The sequence below is a fragment of the Crocuta crocuta genome, unplaced genomic scaffold, assembly GCF_008692635.1.
Source record: "Crocuta crocuta isolate KB4526 unplaced genomic scaffold, BGI_CrCroc_1.0 scaffold220, whole genome shotgun sequence".
Lineage (NCBI taxonomy): Eukaryota > Metazoa > Chordata > Mammalia > Carnivora > Hyaenidae > Crocuta > Crocuta crocuta.
Genome location: NW_027526949.1, coordinates 89,423 through 110,263, shown reverse-complemented (window position 1 = coordinate 110,263; position 20,841 = coordinate 89,423). Strand labels below are relative to the sequence as shown.

General features: G+C 33.1%; 1 protein-coding gene and 1 pseudogene across 3 annotated transcripts in view; both read left to right on the top strand.

Annotated features, from left to right (window-relative positions):
- Window positions 1-17,908, top strand: part of KCNT2 (potassium sodium-activated channel subfamily T member 2) — a 360,386-nt gene extending 342,478 nt beyond the window's left edge. For all 3 annotated transcript variants that reach the window (XM_077771185.1, XM_077770578.1, XM_077769973.1), the window contains 2 exons: window positions 5,911-5,995; window positions 15,349-17,908. In XM_077771185.1, coding sequence (XP_077627311.1) covers window positions 5,911-5,995; window positions 15,349-15,460 — 197 coding nt within the window. In that variant the 3' untranslated portion in view covers window positions 15,461-17,908. The remainder of the gene's footprint in view (window positions 1-5,910; window positions 5,996-15,348) is intronic.
- On the top strand, window positions 10,732-11,648 carry LOC144243244 (nucleophosmin pseudogene; annotated as a pseudogene).
- Window positions 17,909-20,841: the final 2,933 nt, after the last annotated feature.

Below are 20,841 nucleotides of genomic sequence, written 5' to 3'. Positions count from 1 at the left end.
ATTAGATCAAAAGAGGCAAACTCCCATTCTGTATTGTCTAAGAAACGCCCCTAAAATTTAAAGAAACAAATAGGTTAAAAGTAAAAACATAAAAATATATTTCATGCGATCATAAATCCAAAGAAAACTGAGTGGCTATATAAATATTAGAATAGATCTATGACATAACATGGATGCTTGACAAACATTATGCCAAGAGGAAAAAAAGTCATGCAGAAACACACTGTAGACTTCTAGAAAAGTGATTGTTTTACAAATCAGTGATTGCTAAGGGTTGGAGGAGTGAGAAGAACAATTGATAACAAAGGGCAGGTAGGAACTTTTTGGCATTATGGAAATGTTCTTTATCATAATTCTGGTATACCTTGCATTACCATATGAATTTGTCTAGACTCATTGTGCACTTGGAATTAGTGAATTTCTTTTTTTGTTTAACAGCAAGTCTATGAGATAAACAGAACAATAATGATTATCTAAGATAACTTAAACAATATGCTTAAAATCATATAAGAAGTTTACAGTAAATTTATTGTTATAAGTAAACCTTTAACTACAGATGCACAAGTCCTATTCTGAAGACTGTATTTACATTCTATACTGCTTCTCAGAAAATTGCTAAAAGGTCACTGAAGGAAAGGACTTTGCCTATCTTTTCATTGCTCTGTCTTCAGATTTAGAATTGTAATTGGTCTAATCATAGCCAGTTAACATTATTAAATGACTAAACTGTAGAACAAAATAATACATGTGTGACAAATTATGATTATCAACTATCACAAAAGTGCATCCTATAAGTCATATGAAAATACTGCAGGACAGCTACACAATTAGAAAAATTTATTTTTAGGTTGTGTAAATAGTATGTTCAATATATCTTCTTCAGCCTCAGATATTGTTTCAGGTGAAGTATCTTTAAATTTAAAACAGTGTGGTCAATTGTTAAAATGAAGAAAAAAATATATTCTTTCCGAATCTTTAGATTTTCTGTGGTATATTTATTCTACTTTTTAAGATGATCAACTAGAGTCATAGTTTTAAATTTAGAAGTACTTCACCTGAAAACATACCTAACACATTTGAAAATGTAATTAATGTTCTATTTAAAAATGGGTGTACCTATACTCCTGACTTTGCAGACAACCTGTATTATTTTGGCCCACATCACTTAATATAGAATATCTGTTATCAGAGTATTGTAAGAAATGAGCATTTATTGAGACGCTCCCATTCCCCAGGGACCCGCAATAACTCTGAAAGTCAGTACTTGATGGGGGTGGGGGAAAGGCGCATGCAGTGGAGAAAGCATTTTAGCAAAACAAAACGACTTTACACATTGAAAAAATATGTTCTTAGAAACATCACTCACTTTTACTTTCATTATTTTTGTTTTTTAATTCTCTATCAATTAAAAAAATAATGATAAAATAGGGGTTTTGGTCTTTTAATATTTATAAAAGATAATAGATTTTAAAAGGTTAGGAAATATTTCATACTGTATTTTAAAAGGAAAATTGAGTCTAAAGTAATTAGTTTTGTGTCTGAAGCTAGCAGGTGATGGAGTGGCTCATAGTAGAATTGGAACTGAAGAATTTCTGAAACTTGGCTTTACATCATGCTACTTGTTTTACTAATAGTTTCATCTAATCTTTATTTCTTAATGGTTTATATGAAGAGAGGTTGTGAAAGTCCTGATTTTTATCTTATATATCATAAAATAATTCTAAATTACTGGAAGGTAATGAAAATTACTTGAAATAGAGGTAATTGAACAGAAGGATTCTTTTATCCTTATTTCTAACCATCTTTTCCCCCTAAAATAGACTGGTAAGTTCAGTAAAATTGACAAAAGAGTTGTACTCATAAGCATAGCTTGGTACTAAACTGAAACAGGTGAGCAAATTAGGTCAGCATTATAAAACTAGCCAGTTTTATAGTTGGATAACACATAATGTGTTTAGCAGTTTAGAGGTGGGAAAATGAAGTCATCATTGGGTTATCCTATTACTGATTATTTGTATTATTGGACTGTATAGAATAAATAAGCACTGTGCAACTGAGAGTATTTTCCTCAATGAGGTTTCTTATAGTGACTGAAGAAAACATACCCTCACTCTGGAACAATATCAGTTTTTTCATCTTTGTTTGCTTTTTTCATCAGCATCCATATATGTTGTCTCCCATCTAAAACAATCTCAGTCTCTCCTTCCCTCCCTCTTTCTCCCATCTTTCCTACCCCTACACAACTCTCCCCACTCTTTCAGGCTCACTAGCTATTTTTTCTTCCCTTCTTCCAAATTTTCTCCATTGCCATTTCTCCCAAACCATCATCTTTCACCTGGGCTTCTGTACTGTCTGCCTACTCTTCTTGAGACCAGATTTGAGGCCCTAAAGTCCATTTCCCACAAAGCAGCCAAGGAATGTAATATATTCAATAGGAAATTAGATCATACCACTAAATCTCCCACCCTAATAACACTTCTGTGGTTTCCCATTGTTTTTAGGATAAAAGTCGAGCTTCTGATGAACATCTATAAAGTGCTATGGGATCTGGTCCTAGCTTGACTTTTCAACATTGACCCCAGTTAATCTTCTTGCTTACTTCAGTCCAGTGCCTGTTTTCTGAAATTTAAACTCAACCATCGCAGTCTTTCCCATTGCTGTTCTCTGTGAATACTTTTTTTTCCCTGTCTTTGTATGCGAACACCTTCATACTGTAATATCTATACCGTTATTGCTTATAGGTTGTAGATTGATTTTTGCCTGCACAATAATAATAGGAAAACTTTATATAGCACTTGATATAAATCACACACTATTCTAAGAACTATACATTCATATTAATATATTAACTTTACATTATGTTAGCTATTTATTTATAATTCAATTCTAACAATAACCTATGAGATAACACTATTGTTCCCCTCCATTTTACAGGTGAGGAAACTGAGCACAAAAGATTAAAAGAAATTAAGTAACTTGCCTAAGGAGGTCTCAGCATGAGTAACTGAGAAAGCTAGATTTCCTATTTTTTTTTTTTTTAATGCTTATTTGTTTTGAGAGAAAGAGCACACGTGCAGGGGAGGAGCAGAGAGACAAGGAGGCACAGAATCTGAAGCAGGCTCCAGGCTCTGAGCTGTTAGCACAGAGACCAACACGTGGCTTGAACTCTTTAGCTGAACAGCTAAATCACTGAATGTGGTTTTGATATGTGACCACAACAGGCTTTTAAAACCTCGGTTCCTAATTCTCAACCACAGAGTTACAAAGAAAGGAGAATGAAATGTAGGACTTCCCAAAAAAGCAGCATGACAGAGAAAAGCAGACCAGAATCAACTCTACAACAAGACAGAAATGGCTTTGAACTCAACTTCTTTTAACCTAGGAAGTCAGCAAGGGTTGGGTGAGGAAAGAAACCAGGAATGATGAGCTCTGATGTGTTACCCATGTCTTGATATAAATCATATGGGATTACTGAATTGAGCACATTAGTCAAACATTTCCTTCAATTTCTGGAATGCATGGGAAAATGAAAATCTTCAGAATGATAAATAAGACTACTTGAACAGAAAAAAATCAACACAATAGTTATATCTACTGCTATAAAGTTCTCTGCTATCTACACAGTTTTTACACTTATAACAGGCAAACCAAGTCACCAATATATCTTGACTTCATTCCAGATAATAAATGAGTACAACATTGTCTTAATAATCAAGGAGAGGTTGAGGATTGATATGGACTGAGAAGTTATTTGTTAAAATTATTTTTCCTCTAATGCCATCATTCAATAATATTCATTGTTTATATGAGAAATTTAAATAATGCCACTGTTTATATAAGAAATTGAGGTATACATAACCAAATGAGATGGAGATTTTCTAGTAGACTGATTACATTTTAGAGCATCCATGTTTCATTCTCCAGAATGTACTATCAGTCTGTTCCTTTGTATAGCACCTGTGGAAATTCACACAAAGGGAAAGTTTCTTAAAAAGCATAGATAAATCAAAATTGCTTTCTATATAGAAAAAGGATCTTGGTTATCTCCTGCCAGTACAAGATGTTTTGAGTTGGAATTATACCTAATTTGAAGTAAGCTCAACATCATATATTCTTTGGATTTGCAAGCTCCAACTGGTTGAGTTAGCCATCCACCTGTAGGTATAACTGACAGTTTTGGCAAATAAAAAATACAAGATTTCCAGTTAAATTTGAATCTTGGATAACAAATAAATGTTTTGGTATAAGTACGTCACAAACAATATTTGGGACACATGTGTGTCAAAAAATTATTAGTTTTCATCTGAAATTCAGATTTTACCAAGCATTCTCTATTTGGCCTGACAACCCTATCCCTATGCCAGGATACAATTCCTTGTGTCCACTCCAGAGACATGCAACCAAATATGTTCCTTTTTAACATACACATGTTATGATCTTATGATTATAATAGTTTTATTGGCGAACTTATGGCAAGTTCAATTACACTGCAGTTTATTGTCCTTGTAAGATAAAGATGTTCACTTATAGACTTTAAAAGTAGAGCAAATCTGCATATCAACTTGAACTATTATAACTGAAAATATTAAATTTTGCTCATTAGAGTGATAGGCTTCTAGTTCATGAATACAATGATAGACATTATTTAATAAAAATGATACATATGTTCCAGTGCAGGAAATTATTAGAGTCAAATATGTTGGCCTAAAAAAGACTTTTACTTGGCACATTCATATATTGATATATCTCTATTGGTATGAAATATATTCTTAGATTTTCAATCAAACTACAAAACTTAGTACTTTTTTTTCAGGAACCAACCTTACCTGAAACTGAAGTGGCTAGAAGGATACTCTGGCTCTAGTGCAGGATTCTGAACAGTATCCTTACAGCCTAAAATTGTATTGATGTTTATTGACATGTGTGTCCACATGGCTTTACATTTATGTCTTATCATAGCTTTGGCAGAAAGAAATTGAGATCTCAAAGCTGTTTAATTTTTAAGTGCCCAATATAATGTAAGTTTTCTCTCCAAACTTGAAGGCTGACAATGTCTTCAGAGTGAATTTTAAAACTACACACTGTTTTAGAAAAAAAATAATTTAGTAGCACACATCCCTTGAAACTTACAGTTAATTCTGTTTTACAAGATTCTTTTAATTTTGCAAAAACATTATATCAGGTATATCCTATAACAAAGTCAAACATATTTAGAGCCTTCAAATTTTTTAGATACATTTCTATTGTGTCTTTTTTAATGTTCATTTTTTTTTATTTTGCAAGAGAGAGAGTGAGTGTGCAAGCAAGGGAGGGCCAGAGAGAGAAGGAGAGAGAAAATCCCAAGAGGCTCTACATAGAGCCTCTGATGCAGGGTGTTGCCTCAAGAACCGTGAGATCACAACCTGGGCCAAAGACAAGGGTTGGACACTTAACTGAATGAGCCAGCTAGGCACCCTCTGTTGTGTTTTCTAAACAGAATGTTATCAGATGGTTTTTCACAGAATTACTCATGTGAATGTTCATATCTGGGATGGCTATCTAGAACCACAATTAGTTTTTAAAATGAATAAGGCATAATAAACTAGTAAACATTTTATCTGGCTATTTTTTTTAATAGAAAGACTTTTTCAGTGTAATAGCTTAAAAAGGGTAGAATATAACTGTAGTTGTTCTGAACAGAATTCGATACTTTATTTTCATCATCTGTTGGAACAAAAAATGAGTACCTGTCAGATATTTCCAATGGCAGTAATTTGAAAATAGTTAAAGTTATGTACACAATAATGCTGTGGACAGAACTATTGCAAGCTCTCGTTGACAGCTATGTGGTTTGAAGATTAGATGCTCTACAGTAATTCCTGTAATTTTCTGTAAGTAGTATAACAAACTTGACATTTATTTATCTTCTAGATGAAATGAATGATCATCAAAGTACCCTCTCCTACATCCTGATTAACCCGTCTCCAGATACCAGACTAGAGCTGAATGATGTTGTGTAAGTTGATTGCATATCTCACATAAGGCATTTATTTTTAGAAAACTAATAATTTATTTATTTTATATTTTTGTTTTCACCATTACAGTCCCTTATTTCTTGTGTCGTAAATGCTTAGAAACTCCAAGTCTAATTTTTGTGTTCAATAAACAAATGTATTTTATGTATTTCTATGTGTAATACTATAAAAAATTGTAGAAGGTAGAGCCATAAAAGAAGGAAAGCACAGAGGAATTCTGTATTCTTTGAACTCATATATATTTGGACAAATAGGAAAAAATATGTAGAATAATAAGAGAACAGCTCAGGAAAACTTGATATACCTCACACTATCTCCTTTTAAATGGCATTTTCAAAAGCTCTGCTTAAAATGTCAAAAGACTTATTAAGAAAAGGTGTATGGCACTAATTTGATTAATCAAAAACTCTGTATTATGCATGGACAATTGCATTAGTGTGTCCTTAAAAGTGCAATATAGAGATGAAATATTTTTCCTGATTTTAAAGTGCTTGCATTCTAATTAACAAAACTGCAATTTAAACATAAAAAATTTAATAGCAATATATAATATGGCTTTGTTACTAATGAATTAAGCACCCACCGAGTGAGACAGTGCTTTTCTAATTTCAAAGAGAAAGACACTATTGTGAATTACAGTGATTACAGAGGACATAAAGAGTTGAACTAGACTTTGAAAAGTAGATAAAATTTGTGTAGGTGGAGAGCACAAGAGATTCCAGAACAGGGACATGGCTAGAGAAAATGCACTACATGGGATTGCATAATATGCTTCTCTGTTGTTAATTAAACATACTACTGGAATCAAACATTAAACTGTACTCTGGAAAGACTTTAGGTGAAAAGTATGGAGTTTAAGTTCAATTTAAGCCTTATAGGCAAGGAACAGTACTTAGATATATGAACAAGAAAGTTGCAAGATTTTAGAAAAGCATTTCGACAGTTAATGGTGTCAGCCTAAGGGAGAAATTCCTAATGTGCATCTGCCCTTGAGGTCCATGGTCCCTGAGCTAAGGTAGCTAACTCCAGGTTGCATTACTGATGTAATACAAATACCAAAGATCCAAAAGTCTCAGCAGGTGTTAGGTCCACAGGTTGTGTTTATATCTATAATCAGGAAAATTAGTAATAAATTCAGAGACTTGGAGGACTGAGAACATTCTGTGATGCAGAGCATAAAATGGATCCATGCAAGTGGTTTAGAACTACAGCTGGTAATATGCCAAGATTAGAAGTCTACCTTTATATGTTTTGTTGGAGATTTTGGCTGAGGTGGAAAGGGTGCTTTTTTTTTTTTTAAAGAGCATTGCAAGAAGCAGTAGATTGATTAGCAGGATGGCTTAAGGTTGAATAGACATGAAAATTGGGAAACCAGTAAAATTGCTGTTAGGCAGGTGTGAAGAAGATAAGAAACTCTGGAAGCATTAGGATAATGGATTGTAAAAGCAGGCTTCTATGTAGATACATTTATGAAGGCAAAGAGTAAGACTTGTTTATTGATGTGGGAATTGGAAAAGGAGTATAACGTGGCAATTCTATGTGACTGAAAAATAAATAAATAGATGCTCATTCACTAAAGCAAGTCAGAATAGGGAAGCAATTTTCTAGGAAGGAAAAGGGGCATTGTTGGCTGTGGAGAAAAAAAGAAATGATGAATTTTCTACTATGAATAAAGCTGGTATAAACATACAAAAAAGAGAGAGAGAGAAGACATGCTAGAGTTTAGATATATCATTCAGTGTGCTAGATGAAAATGTCTAGAAAGCATATAGAAATATAGTACCAGAACCTTGAAGAGAAGCTAGTTCTATGTAGAAAATACTTATTTTTCATCTTCCAGATGAATAAAGCTAAAAAGATAATGATTTTAGGATAGATAGATAAGTGTGTTTCAAAAACTTCTCAGGAAAATACATCAGCAGGAGTTACTCTGACCCCAAATCACTGTGAAAACAATTTATAATGCACCTCAGAAACAACTAATTAGTATAATGCTTTATTCTGTCATCTGATGATGCTGGTTAGAATATAAGAGACTTGGGGAATGAGATGAATGATGATTTCACCTGCTAGAGTTCCTAAGGCAGCTATCAAAAATTATGTCCAGTGGTGATGTTGAATTTATGGAGGACCTTAAGTTACATGGAAATATCTTATTTATGATGCATCTACTTTTAAAGTGCCCATTCTGGAGACTTTACTTGGTATATTACTATAATAAAAAAAACTGCTCTGCTTTCTTCTGTCCATATTCATATATACCTTTCTTCCTTTAAACCTGTATTTTTATTAATTTTCCATCTACTCTGTAGTCCTAATCTTTTTATGCCTCTTTTTCAAATTAGTTATAATTATATTGATGATATAGTGTTTTTAAGAAGTTATACTTACCTTATTCACGTTTCATAAGTTATAAGTTTTTGAACCTAAAATAATTATTTCCCATGACTATTTTTGATGGAATGGGAGTATTATTCACCCCTTAAGTCTATAAACATGACTTCTCATTGAATAGACATTTATAATTTGAAATAATTCCCCCAAATTTAAACTTACAATTAAAATATGTATATTATAATATGTATTTTAGAGATAAAATAAACATGACATTTTCTGCCATATGGATACTATTATTTTTTTATTTGTTTAAAGCTAAGACATGTTTGATTGCCATAAAAACACCTTTTTTGCAATGATCTGTATTTTTGGCCATTAAAATAATTGTTTTACTATAACTGGAGCAATGATAAATATGAAAAAAATGCCACCATTACAAGAATTACAAAAAACATGTTTAAGAAATTTATTTCATTAGACACATAGGTTTAGTAGTAGTAGTAGTAATAAAGGAAAGAAACTTTTGCAGCTATATCAATGAATTTAGGGGATAATGAATTATACTCATGCCTTTTGTTTTTCTAAAAAATTGTTTTCAAAGGTTTATTTTAAATAATGGGGCAACATTAGTTTGATTCAAAGAATAATAAGTAATGAGGTGATTAGTGTTAAACAGCTTAATGTTCTTGAAATAAATGAAAATGAAAATACAAAATATCGAATTTTGTGGGATGCAGCAAAAGCAGTTCTAAGAGGAAAGTTTATAGCCCAAAATGTATATATTAAGAATTTAGAGGAGCACCTGGGTGGCTCAGTTGGTTAAGCAGCCGACTTTAGCTCAGGTCATGATCCCACAGTTTGTGGGTTCAAGCCCTGCGTCAGGTTCTGTGCTGACAGCTCAGACCCTGGATCCTGCTTCGGATTCTTTGTCTCCCTCTCTCTCTGACCCTCCCCCACTCACACTCTGTGTCTTTCTCTCTCAAAACTAAATAAACATTAAAAAAAAAGAATTTAGAAAGATCTCTAGATCTCATTTCTAGAAACACACAACTTACCAAGACTGAATGAGGAAGAAATAGAAAATCTGAACAGACCAATAATGAGTTAAGAGATTGATAATAATAAAAATTGGGGCACCTGGGTGGCTCAGTCGGTTAAGCATCCAACTTTAGCTCAGGTCATGATCTCACAGTTTGTGACTTCAAGCCCCACATCAGGCACTGTGCTGATAGCTTGGAGACTGGATCCTGCTTCAGATTTGGTGTCTCCCTCTCTCCTCCTTCCCCACTCATGCTCTGTCCCTATCTCTGAAAATAAGTAATGTTAAAAAATTAAAATAATAATAATAAAAATTGTAATGCAGAAAACTCCACAGACAGATGGCTTTAATGGTGAATTCTACCAAATATTTAATGAAGAATTAATACTAATCCTCCTCAAACTCTTCCAAAATATCAAGGGAGAGGGGACACTTCCAAACTTATTCTATGAAGCATGTGTTACCTGGATACCAAAACCAGATAAGGGTATCACATGAAAAGAAAACTATAGATCAGTATCCTTGATGAATATAGATGTAAACCGAATTTAAGAACAAATTATAAATAATATGCACATGGCCAAGCAGAATTTATCCTGAGAATGCCAAGATGGTTCAATATATGCAAATCAATAAATGTAATTCATCACATTAATAAAATGAAACATAAATATAACATGATCATCATTGCAGTAGATGCAGAAGAGGAACTTGACAAAATACAACATCCTTTTATGATAATAACCCTTAACAGATTGGGTATATAAGGAACATACCTCAATATAATAAAAGCCATATACAATAAACTCATTGTTAACATATAAATGAGAAAAACTGAAAAAGTTTCCTCTGATGTCAGGTTGCCAAGGTTGCCCACTCTTAATATTTCCATTCAGTATAGTATTGGAGGTCCTACCTAGAGTATTTAGACAAGACAAAGAAATAAAAAATATCCAAATCAGGAGGAAGAAATATAATTGTCACCATTTGCAGAAGATATGATCTTATATAAAGAAAATTCCAAAGAGTCAATCAAAAACCTTTTGGAATTAATGATTTCAGTAATGTGAGAGATTATAACATCAACTTACAGAAATCAGTGGCATTTCTTTACACTAATGATGCAGCATCAAAAAAATAAATAAAACTATTATATTCACAGAAGCATCAAAAACAATAAAATACTTAGGAATAAATTTAACAAAAGGAGTGAAAGATTTGTACATAAAAACTACAAAACTTTGTCCTTGCTGTGATTCTGTCTTGCATGGTTATTCTTTGGAGCAGTAGTCGTTTCCCTCCACTAGCCTTCTCTCCCACCTAAGTGCATGCCACCACCTCATGGAAGATTTAACGGAGAAGGACATGAGTCCTCTGAGGCCCCAGAACTATCTTTTAGGTTGTGAACTAAAGGCTGACAAAGATTATCACTCTAAAGTGGATAATGATGAAAATGAGCACCAGTTATCATTAAGAATGGTCAGTTTAGGGCCTGGTGCAAAGGATGAATTGCACATTGTTGAAGCAGAGGTGATGAATTACAAAGGCAGTCCAATTAAAGTCACCCTGGCAATTTCGAAAATGTCTGTACAGCCAACAGTTTCCCTTGGGGGCTTTGAAATAACACCACCTGCGATTCTACAATTGAAATTTGGCTCAGGGCCTGTATATTAGTGGACAGCACTTAGTAGCTGTGGAGGAAGATGCAGAATCAGAAGATGAAGAGGAAGAGGATGTGAAACTCTTTAGTATATCTGGAAAGCATTCTGCCCCTTGGAAGTGGCAGCAAGTTTCCTCAGAAAAAAGTAAAACTTGCTGCTAATGAAAATGGTGATGAAGGTGACGATGATGTCGATGATTTTGATGATGAGGAAGCTGAAGAAAAGTCTTCAGTAAAGAAATCTCTGTTAGATATTCCATCCAAAAGTGCACAGATATCAAACCAGAATGGAAAAGACTCAAAACCATCAATACCAAGATAAAAAGTTCAAGAATCTTTCAAAAAAAAGGGAAAAGATTCCCAAAATACCAAAAGAACCTAGTTCTGTAGAAGACATTAAAGCAAAAAATGCAAGCAAATATAAAAGGGGGTTCTCTTCCCAAAGTGGAAGCCAAGTTCATCAATTATGTAAAGAATTGCTTCTGGATGATGGACCAAACGGCTATTCAAGATACCTGGTGGTGGAGGAAGACTCTAAGAAAGTAGTTTAAAGAGTCTGTTAAAATTTTTGATCTTATTTCATTTCCATAACAGTTGATATCTGACTGTCCTTTTTATAATGCAGAATGAGAAATTTCCCTACCATGTCTGATAAATGTTGTACAAGTTCCATTGCCAAGAATGTGTTGTCCAAAATGCCTGTTGAGCCTTTAAAGTTGGAACTCCACCTTCTGCTTGGTTTTTAAGTATGTATGGAATGTTATGATAGGACATAGTAGTAGTGGTGGTCAAGTGGAAATGATGGGGAGACAAAAGTATACATGTGAAATAAACTCAGTATTTTAATAAAGTAAAAAAAAACTACAAAACTTTGGGGTGCCTGGGTAGCTCAGTTGGTTAAGTGTCCAACTCTTGATTTCGGTTCAGATCATGATCTCACATTTCATGGGTTCAAGCCACATGTTGGGCTCTATGCTGACAGTGTGAAGCCTGCATGGGATTCTCTCTCTCACACTCTTTCTGCCCCTACTCCTCTCAAAATAAATAAATAAACTTAAAAAAAAAAGAAAACTACAGAACTTTGCTGAAAGAGCTTAAAGAAGACACAAAGGTATGGAAAGATTCTTGCATTTGTGGATTGGAAGATAAACATTGCTAAAATGGTCACACTACCCAAAGTTATATGCAGACTCCACAAAATCCCTACTAAAATATCAAAGGTGTTCTTCACAGAATTAGAAGAAATAATCCCAGAATTCATATGGAACCTCAAAGGATCCTGAATAGCCAAAGCAATCCTGAGAAAAAAGAACAAAGGCAAAAGTATCACCCTTACTGATTTCATACTATACTACAAAGCCATAGTATTATAAACAATATGGTACTGGCACAAACATAAACATATATGTCAATGGAATACAATACAGAGCCCAAAATTAAATCCTAGTATTTATGATCAACTAATATTTGAGAGAGTAACTAGGAACACTCAATGAGGGAAGAAGTCTTTTCAAAAAATGATGTAGGAGACACTGGAGAAGCAAATGTACAACACTGAAATTAAACTTCTATCTCATAACACTAAAAAAAAAAACCACCTCAAAATGGATGAGACTTAAATATAAGACCAGATATCATAGAAGTTCTAGAAGACAAAAGGGAAGAAACTCATTGATATCAGTCTTGGCAATGATATTTTGGTCATACTGCCAAAAGCACAAACAGTGAAAGTAAAAATCAACAATTGGGACTACATCACACTCAAAAGCTTCTGCACAACAAAAGAAACATCAACAAAATGAGACAACAGCCTACAGAATGGGAGAAAATTTTTATAAACCATATCTCAGATAGAGGGATAATATCCAAAATATATAAAGAGCTAAAACTTACTTTAAAACCCCAAACAATACTATTAAAAAATGAATAGAAACTAAATATTTTGCATAGAGGGCATGAAAATGGCCAATGCCATGGAAAGATGCTCAACATCACTAGTCATCAGGGAAATGCAAATACCACAATGAGATACCACCTCACACCCATTGGAATGGCTATCATCAAGAAGACAAAAGACAACCCGTGCTGGTGAGGATGTTGTAAAAAGGTAACCCTTATATGCACTGTTGTTAAGAATTAAAATTAGTTCAACCACTATGGAAAACAATATGAAAATTTTTCAAAAAATTAAAAATAGATTTACCATATAATCCAGCAGTTCCACTTTGGGATATGTTATCCAAAAGAAATGAAAACTGGTTTTGATGAGACATATGCATACCCATGTATATTGCAGCATTATTCACAGCAGCCAAGATATAGAAACAACCCAAATGTCCATCAATGGATGAATGGATAAGAAAGATGTGGTATTATACACAATGGGTATTATTCAGCCATGAGGAAGGAAGATATCCTGCCATTTGCAACAACATAGAATGATCTTGAGCATATTATAAAAGCAAGATGTCAGAGAAGGACAAATACTATGTGATATCACTTATATGCGGAATGTAGAAAAAAGTCAAACCTGTAATAAAACAGGTGGTTACCAGGGGATGGGAAAGTGGAGTGATGAGATTGATGGTGTTTAAGGATCCAAACTTATAATAAGAAATAAATAAGCCATAAAGATCTAATGTAGAGTATAATGAATGCAGTTAATAATGATGCACTGTAATGATGTAATGTGATGAATATGGCATCAATGGCAATCATGTTAAAATATATAAATGTATCAAAGTAATATATTGTACATCTTTGATTTACAAATTGTAACATGTTCAATTTACCAAATAAGAAAGAGTTTAATGTGCACTATTAGTTTTCTTCATCAATCTACAATGCTAGTGATATTTAAAGTAATTATAAAGCAGTGTGCATGGAGAACAATATCCGGTTAATAGATTCAAGGACATTAATTTCAACTTTTATTTGATTGGAGAAAATAGACTGTAGTGCTTTAAATTGCCTTTTCTCATATTCATTAAGGAACATATTTTCTGAATATTTTTTCTTCAGTTTTTAAGAGGAAAAGTACAATCCTCTATTAGAGTTCTCTCTTTAAATTAGGTTTTCTGTTCATTTTTGTACTTCCCAAATTATTATAAAACTATGAATTACTAGTTTCATTTGCATCTGAAATAAGACTTTCTTCAAATGCTGCCATTTCCCAGATTTACTTTCCTTCTCTCCCTGCAAACTCTCAGTGGCTTCCCAACTGCCTTTGAAATAGAGTTCGAAACTATTTTATCCTGAAACTTAAAGTCCTCTGCGAGCTGTTTTCTACTCTTCTTCCTGAATTTACCTTCTAATATTTCCTGATTTAACCACTCTGCATAAAAGAAACTCACTTTCAGAAGAGATCAGAAACAAGGCTAGAGAGAAGCTCAAATCATCCTCAGTAGTGTTCCCTAATTCTCTCTCTCTTCTTTTTTCTCTTTCTGTGATATTTGGAATTTATTTTTCTTGTGTATATCTGCTTTATAAATTAAATTCTATGAATCTTCTGCAGGACAGGGGTTGGGGTTTGTGACCTTTTGTATTCCCAGTGCTTAATGCAGTATTCCAGAAGTGCTCAAGAAATGAAATTTCATGTTATTTGAAACTCTGAAGTAAAACATCTCTCTTAAATTCTAACTTACTGAAATATGTAGGTTTGGCAGATGAACACTTTCCCATTTACTAGTAGAATAAATTAAGAATTATTTTTTATTTTGTATAAGTGCTCATCATAGCATAACTTGAGTTTTTTATTATTTTCCAGATAATTAAAAAGCTATCTCTGCCCAATATTCTTCAGATCATGTATTAAATCATGACTTTTTTAGAATCCTGAAGTACTTAAATTTAAAGGACTATAGAAATTACTTAGATCAAATTTATTGATGAATTATGAAAGTAAGACTAAGAGCAGTTAAGTAATAGAAGAATCATGGCTAAGATTTAGGTCTCTTTGTTAGAAAAATTGCCAAAGAAAGGGATGATAAATCAATAGAACACTAAAATAAATCATAAAGTTGTGATAGGATGAAGGTGGTGAAATGGATCATACCTAAAAAAATAATCCTTGATTCATCAGATTTATCATCATAATCTTAGTTATAGAAATAATACAAATCCTGCAAAATTTTATAAGTTAAAAAAAAAAGTGAGCCCTTCTACCAGTGCTGTATCTACTAGACACGGTTTAGACCACCTAATAACTGAATACCTTTGAAACAGGAATGTGAAGTATAAGTGTGAATTTTTTGCCTTTATTTACTATTACAGTTATTTGCTTTGTTTTCTTTTATTAGATACTTAATCCGACCAGATCCGCTGGCGTACCTTCCAAACAGTGAACCCAGTCGAAAAAACAGCATCTGCAATACCACAGGTCAAGACTCTCGGGAGGAAACTCAACTTTGATAAAAAAAAAAAAAAAAGAGAGACCTTTTTTTTCCTACAAGAATCTTGCTTAAAACAACTCTAAATCTTAGGGGAAAATAAGTGCTGCTGGCATGAAATAAACCTGATCAGAATATATTCCATTCTCTCATATTAAAAGAAATCTATTCTCTTAGAAGTATAGATTATTTTGAAATTTAAAAAGTATTATTTCTTGGTACTCCTATTAATATTTGAAAGTCATCAATGTAATGATTTTGAAAACCTAAATTAAAACTCAGAATTTAAGTCAGATATCTGTTTGACAATAATCCAAATGTATGAAGCCAGTTTTTTTAAATATTAATGTTTTATGAAAGTAAATGAAAAATCCAAGTGTATTTGGTGCATCACAATGGACATAGAAGATTGTTGCTCCTCTTAAAATTTAAATAGTCATATTATATTCTTTAAAGTTGCTGTTTTATAAAATTGAGCTTATCATAAATGTCTAGCCTTCTCTACACAGAGATTAACCAACAAACTTGTGTGGCTGACTTTTGTATAAGACTCACAATTTGCTTTAAAGTACAAATCTTTAAGTCATTTTAACCTTTTTTCTTGCCTTTTCAGATGATATCATATTGATTTTAGTATTTGAGATGTTCATAGCATGTTTTACTACACTGAAGAAACGAAAACAAACAAACAAAAAATACCAAGTACCTGAACTTTTTGCTAACTTTATGTCCGACACACATTGTATGCCAAGCAAAGTGTATTAAAAAGCAAATATTTATTGTTCTCCTAAAAGAATAGCTAACAGAGAAATAATGAAAACATCTATGCTGATTTAAATTTAAGCCAAGCATTGAAACACCAACTGAAATATGTAGTAATGGTTTAAATTAGACTCTTGAGCTTCCACATTTTTGTAATCTCTATAGTATATCTTATTAGAAAGATACTTTAAAATTCAAAAAGACAAAATGACACTTTTTATGGAATACAAGGACATTTAAAAACATTAAAAGTCCTCCTTTATGCCTTGAGTATTGAAATACTCATACATGAAACAACAGTGTGTTAAAAACTTTGGTTTAATTTTGAAAAATCATCTATAGGAACTATGTTTTAACTCTGTGAGGACAAAACGTGTAAAGATAGGTAGTTGTCACCATTGAAATTTACTATAAATCCTGAAGAATTTGACAATTATAAATTAAATATAAATTGATCCTTGGTGACACCAGTGCTGTTATCTTAATGCTTTATTCCCTTTTAGATACAGACTGAAAAGCATAAGAGAACCATTTGCCAGGTAGTTGGAATGTGTTACAGACTTTCCTTGAGAGAGACATTGGTAAATTTCAAAAGGTATTTTTCTTCTAATTGTGTGTTTTAAAAATGACTGGCCTTGACATTGAATTTTAATTCCACAGAAAATAAGATGTATAAGACTAGAAAGAGACATTTTCTTATTTTCGTAAAGAAACATACATTGGAAAGACAGTGGAAGAATTAAAAAAAATAGAGAGAGAAAGCCTAAAATTCCCCCAAGTAACTCTATGGAAATGAAAATATAAAACCTAGCATGAAAAGTGATAAGTTATAGCCATTGTATAATTTGGCTTAGAGGAGGAAGTGCTTATTTGTTATTGTTTTTGAGTATTTTCCATTACTGTCATTTTAGAATAAAAAAACACCAAGAATTCCTCTAAAACAGAGAGAACCTATCTTTAATTTTCTTTAATCAGATAAGAAAGTGGAGAATTTATAACAAGTTACTTAAAATTGGAAGCATATTTTAAAACGAAAATTGTATGCATATGTAGGCGTGTATGTTGTAGACACATGTGAAATATATTTGACAAACTGACACATCCACCTGTAAATTATTCAGACTAAAGGCAGAATTGAACTAATATCTGTAATGGAGAATGATAATGAATTTAAGTAACTTACTTTATATTTGCACATAAATATCAAAAATGATATACTTTTTTGAGTTGCCATTTCATTACTCCATTACAGTTATTTTTAAAAATAAATGTAAGATTTTAAGAATATTCTATTTCCCCACAAGATCTCAAGTTTAGTATTTTTGCATTATGACCATTGTTAAGACTAGGACTTTACGCTAGGACCTGACTATATTTCCTATAAAGCTAAAAGTTTTGTTTCATAAATTTTACAATGATTATTTTTGATTATGAACATTAGTCCAAATTTAATAGTTGACACAATTCATAGCAGCTTGCTATAATAATGATAGTTTATTAGCCTTTCTGTTATTTAAAGAATAGAAAATGCTTATAAAAGCCTTTTAACAAACTGTTGCCTTTTTAAAATACTTAACTTGCACACAAAAGAAAACATAAAGTCAGTAATAGTCCTTGTAATCCTATGGGAATCAGTTCTGTTTATTGTCTATGTACCATTTTGCTACCATTTACATTGAATTGCTTAAAATAAATAATAAAAATTATTTCTGATGGTGAAAACCCTTTGGTGCTTTTTGCCAAAACTTTAATTGTTTAACCAATTATGTTTTGAAACTGCAAAACTCCTTTGCCACTTTTATGTTTCAAAAACAACATAAACATTAAGGTCTTCTCGTTGGAAAAGATAGCCATAAAAAATTGGTTGGATTACTTCGTAACATAATAATTTCTGAGTAACTTAATTCAGCAGAAAAAGAGGAGAGAGAATGGAAGGGTGAAGGATGGGAGGTAGAGAAGTGAACAAAGGGAAGGGAGAGGAAAGTAGAAAATAAAGGAAAGATGGAAAAGAATGAATGTGGGCGCCTGGGTGGCTCAATTGGTTAAACATCCGACTTCAGCTCAGGTCATGATCTCACTTCTCATGAGTTCATGCCCCACATCTGGCTCTGTGCTGACAGCGCAGAGACTGCTTTGGATTCTGTCTCCCTCGCTCTGTCTCTCTCTCTCTCTCTCAACAATAAACATTAGAAACAAAATTTAAAAAAAGAAAAGAAAAGAACAAATGTAGGTGCCATTCTCTTGTGGCAATCTTTTTTTTTTTTAAACAAGTCAGAGCCAATACACTAATTTAAAGATCAGAAAAGCACTGGTTAGAGAAAAGAAAAATAATTTTAAATGCAAAGATAGACTTTTTGTCCCCAGGAAAGATAGACTTTTTTCCTCCTGCTAAATATAACTTACAAAAAAAAAAAACCCAAAAACAAACAAACAAACAAAAACCCTAGATATTATTTATCGAACAAGCATCAGAAGACTGCAAAGTGAAAAGAAGGAAGACAGACCAGGGAGGTGGGTCTTGCAAAACAGCACAGGATTGAGGAGAGTGGATTCTCTGAGCTTGTTTGTGGACTCCTAGGTAGCTTGCTCTGGACATTGGGAAATACCAATGAACATGGAGTAAAAGTCCCAAGAAAACCTGCTCTTTCCTTCCCAGGGACCCACTCTTGCAGCAGGTGGTGCCGTTTGCACGGCACAGAGTTCTGATGCTCCTGCAGTCATGCCCGGGCCTTCTCCAGTCAACACACCCAGGGCACAGGAGCTGCTCTCAGCGCCAGCTCACAGGGTGTTGTAGCCCAGTGCCTCCAGTGAGACCCTTGCCTATGAACAACTCTCCCCAGATTTCCAGCAGGTTCTTTTGGTGCAAGTACCGCAATGCCTTTTCTTCAATTTTGTGAGCCATTGATAGGCCCTCTCTCTTGATTTCAGTTCTGGGGTCTCTTCTTGGGGCACTCTATCTCAGCCCTGGCAGTGACGCATGCTTCTTATATCTTTATATCTGCTGTTGCTATATGATTTTCAAGTTCTCTTTACTTTTTACTAACCAGTTATTACCCCAAAGCTCTGCTATGGCTAATAATTCTCTATATTAAACTTTCTGTGTCCATTTCACCATGTGGTTTCTCTCTCCAGATTGAATCTTGGCTGTGACATGATGCACAAATCAGCAGTTTTTCAATCTGATTAAATCTGAGATAATATTGATATCAAATTTCAAGGACTGCAATTTAAAGGACAGATTTTGGGGAAATTCAACAAATTAAATAGCACCTGCTGGGAAACTTTTAAGATAGACCATGCTCATCCTGTGGAATATTAGGTCTATTTATTTCATTTTGATCTTCTTCTGCTTTCTTTCCTTCTTTTTTTATAGGACTGCTTTCTAGTCTATTTTAATTTGAGTGACATGTCAGCTGTAATTATGGTGGATCAGTCTAATATTATACCATATGGACCAAAAAATACAGTTATTCGGCTTATCATTAAAGCCTGTGTTCTTATTATTCAAGAGAATTATATTTTATTATTTATATCTAAAAGTGTTTCAACAGAAATAAAATAATGATCTGTCTTCCTAAGTATAAATCATAGCAGAAATTCTTAACAAACAGTATTATAATTTAGTTTCACTCCAAAGAAATGTATAGTTCTTCCCTGTTTCTACTATATACAAAATTTGTTTCATTTCATCTGGTACCAGGCTAGATATCTTTGCATTTGAAAATTGAATACAATTCCAGAAGGAAACATTCCTAAATGTATAGACTGTGTTATGTATGATCATATGTTATGTAAGATCTGTGTTAATATTCATGTAGAATAAGAAAGCTTGAGATGGTCTTGAAATACAACTATTTATTTCCTTATCAGAACACTCTCAACTTGCAAAAGACAGGGCTATGAAACATTCTTATTACTAGAGCTGAAGTAAATACTGAAGTTGAGGTTTGTAAATACAGTGCTTCATCATACAGGGCACAAATAAAGTGTTAATGCTAAAGTAATTTTTAACTTGTAACTTTTATTACTCACGATTGTCATATGTCAAAAATTGTACCAATATGCATCAAATGTAATAGATTCTAAATTTTAATGGAGACCCACAAAAATGAGACCCTTAAAGAAATCTGTCAGTCTGTCATTGTCTTAGTCCATTTGGGTGGCAACAACAGAAATACCATTGACTGGGTAGCTTAACAAACATTTATTTTTCACAGTTATATCGAGGCTGGGAAGTCTAAGATCAAGACATCGGCAGATTCAGTGTTCGGTGAGAACCTGCTTCCTGGTTTATAGATGGCTTTGTTCTTGTATCACCACATGGCAGAAAGTGGAGAGGAGCAAATGCTCTTGGGACGCTTACAAGAGCGTGAGTCCTATTTATGAAAATTCTACACTCATGATCTCATCAAGTCTTAATTTCCTCCTAATGACTCCACCTCCTAATATCATGACATTAGGGACTAGGATTTCAGCATATGAATTTTTGCAAGGAGGGGGTTATAAACATTCAGCCCACAACTTTCTGTCCCTGTTCCCATCCCCTTAATTCATGTTTTTTCCCCCACATGCAAAATATATTCGTTGCATCACAACAGTTTCAAAAGTCTTATCTTGTTTCTGCATCAACTATAAAGTCTA